Source organism: Eimeria mitis, genomic scaffold (genome assembly GCF_000499745.2).
Source record: "Eimeria mitis Houghton genomic scaffold, Emh_scaff165, whole genome shotgun sequence".
NCBI classification, from domain to species: domain Eukaryota; phylum Apicomplexa; class Conoidasida; order Eucoccidiorida; family Eimeriidae; genus Eimeria; species Eimeria mitis.
The window spans coordinates 26198-29339 of NW_013569966.1; the positions used below are offsets into that span (position 1 = coordinate 26198).

The 3142-nt window shown below is 38.8% G+C and overlaps 1 protein-coding gene across 1 annotated transcript in view; it reads right to left on the reverse strand.

Moving 5' to 3' along the window:
• Positions 1 to 2040: 2040 nt before the first annotated feature.
• The window catches only part of EMH_0001480 (uncharacterized protein), a gene marked incomplete at both ends in the record, with an annotated part of 3595 nt that continues 2493 nt past the window's right edge, over positions 2041 to 3142 (reverse strand). The window contains one exon of the mRNA XM_013495589.1: positions 2041 to 2883. Coding sequence (XP_013351043.1) covers positions 2041 to 2883 — 843 coding nt within the window. The remainder of the gene's footprint in view (positions 2884 to 3142) is intronic.

Sequence of the window (3142 nt, forward strand, 5' to 3'; positions counted from 1 at the left end):
CTTTATAGGTACCCGAGGGGGATTGGTTTTGCTGCGGCTGCGGCTACTGCAGCAGCTGCGGCTCTCAGCTTTCAGACGAAGAAGCTTTGGTGTGTTTTAGGGTTTAGGGTTTAGGGTTTAGGGTTTAGGGTTTAGGGTTTGGGGTTTAGGGTTTGGGGTTTAGGGTTTAGGATGCCTTTACAATACTCTTCTTGTTTTTTTAGGGTTAAGAATTTAGAGTTCAATGTTTTAGGGTTTTAGGGTTTAGGGTTTAGGGTTTAGGGTTTTAGGGTTTAGGGTTTAGGGTTTAGGGTTTAGGGTTTGTGTTCAGGACCCGAGTAGTTTTTATTCATACCGTCATCGTCTTTGTATAAACTGCAGGAGAAATTTAACAAAAAAAAAAGAAGAAAAAACTTCTGCTGCTGCTGCTGCTGCTGCTGCTGCTGCTGCTGCTGCTGGTGCTGCTGCTGCTGCTGCTGATGTTTCTTCTCCTGTGTTTTCTTCTCCCTCCTCCTCCTGTCCCTCTTCTCCCTTTCTCTCTTCTTTTTCTTTTTCTTCTTTTTCTTCTTTTTCTTTTTCTTTATACGCTGCATGCAGCCAACAAAATAAAAAAAATAAAATATGTGAAGTTTGTATAAAACCCTTCGATACAAACCACAAAACCCTAAAAAAATATGTATTCTGCTCCCTCTGTAGAATCTGTAAACCCTTATAAACCCTAAACCCTTATAAACCCTAAACCCTTATAAACCCTAAACCCTTATAAACCCTAAACCCTTATAAACACTTATAAGCACCCTGATGATCCCTTATAAACCCTCATAAACCCTAAACCCTTATAGACCCTTATAAACCCTCAGTAACCCTTATAAACCCTTGTAAACCCTTTTAAACCCTAAACCCTAATATAAACCCTAAACCCTAATATAAACCCTAAACCCTTATAACTTCTGCTGTTATGATAGATGTAGTAATTGCATGCAAAGGCAGAGCGAGAAATATTACAACAAATATAGGGTTTAGGGTTTTAGGGTTTATGATTTTTCTAGGGTTTAGGGTTTAGGGTTTAGGGTTTGGGGTGTATGTACAGGTGTACACGCAAGCTGCGCTGCAGCAGGAGAAACCCCCGGGGAGTTTATTTGTTTTATATGCAGCAGCTTGAATGAGGACTTTAACAGAGAAGCAGAACAAAACCCTAAACCCTAAACCCTAAACCCTAAACCCTCATAAACCCTTATACACCCTTTTATACCCTTATATAAACCCTTGTAAACCCTAGACCCTTGTTTTATAAACCCTAAACACCAATCCCTCTAACTCTAAGCCCTAAACCCTAATAAACCCTAAACCCTCATAAACCCTAAACCCTAAACCCTTTTTAGGGTTTGGTTTAGAAAGGGTCCTTTGGCCGTTTTTATCTCTCCTGGGGGCCCTCGGTATCTTTTGTTTTTTTTTTTAATTTTATTATAACAAAAAAACTAAATGAAATAAATAAATAAACACCACGTTGTTGCTGCTGCTGTTGCTGCTGCTGTTGCTGCTGCAGCGCAGCAGCAACAGAAGAACTTGCTGCTGCTACTGCTGCTGTATATATAAATTTTTATATATATATCTTTCTCTCTATCTTTATATATCTATATCTACATTTATATATATATATATATATATATATATATATATATATATATATATATATATATATATATATATATATAAACATATATATATATATATATATATATATATATATATATATATATATATATATATATATATATATATATCTATCTTTCTCTATACACATATATCCCTTTACTTATTTTATTTTATTTTATTTTTATTTTATTGTATTTTATTTTATATTATTTTATTTTATTTTATTTAATAAATTAATTTATAAGATATTTATTTCAATAAATAAAACAACAAAATAAATAAATAATAAACAAAACAACAAAACAAATAAATAAAAAATAAACAAAACAACAAAACAAATAAATAAAAAAATAATAAAATATAATTTCGCAGCCCCAAAAGAGAGAAAAAAATTGGGGTGTATAGTCAGTTAAGATATGCATGCGCGAGTGTTTCTGCTGCTGCTGCTGCTCCTCCTCCTCCACTCCCGCTGCTGCTGCTGCTGCTGCTGCTGCTGCTGCTGCTGCTGCTGGTAGCAGCATCAGCAGCAAGCAGCAGCACAACAAAGACAAGAAGGTGCAAGAGAGAAAAATATAAAAAAGCAAATATACGTGTAGCTGGGGAGGAGAGCAGCATGCGCCCCCAGATCAATACAATACGTTCTCCTATATTCCCCCGCTGCTGCTGCTGCTGCTGCTGCTGCTGCTGCTGCTGCTGCTGCTGGATGCATGCAGCAGCAGTATTGGGGCTGGATAAGCTGCGGCTTGTCTCTGCTGCTGCTTTCATCACACCACTAGCAACAGCAGCAACACCTCTTATAAAACCATACGAACTCTTTCTTAACTTTATTGCTGCTGCATGCGCTTTGCTGCTGCTGCTGCTGCTGCTGCTGCTGCTGCTGCTGCTGCTGCTGCTGCTGCTGGGTTTATAGCGGGAGACAAGAGGAAGAGGCGTGCTGCTGTCTGTCTCCTCAGTCTCCATGTCGCTGTCTCCTATTGCTCCACTGCTGCTGCTGCTGCTGCTGCTGCTGCTGCTGCTGCTGCTGCTGCAGATGTCGTTATACACCGCAACGCCCCAGCGGTTCCCTGCTGCTGTTGCTGCTGCTGTTGCTGCTGCTGCTGTTGCTGCGCCTCTGATGTTTGAGGCTCGAAAGGCGTGCAGCTGTTGCTGCTGCTGCTGCAGCAGCATTTGTTGCTGCTGCAGCTGCTGCTGCTGCTGCTGCAGCCGCTGCTGCTCATCCAATGCAGCACATCTCCATTTATCTTTCTCCTGTATACACCCCAAACAAGGAGCTGTATATACACCCTAAACCCTAAACCCTAAACCCTAAACCCTAAACCCTAAACAAAAGCTGCTGCTGCAACAGAAAAAAAAAGAATAAACAAATAGGTTTATTAGGGTTTCATTTGGGGTGTACATGCACATCTATATATGTAGCTAAACTTCTAGGGTTTAGGGTTTACTTATATATATATATATATATATATATATATATATATATATATATATATATATATATATATATATA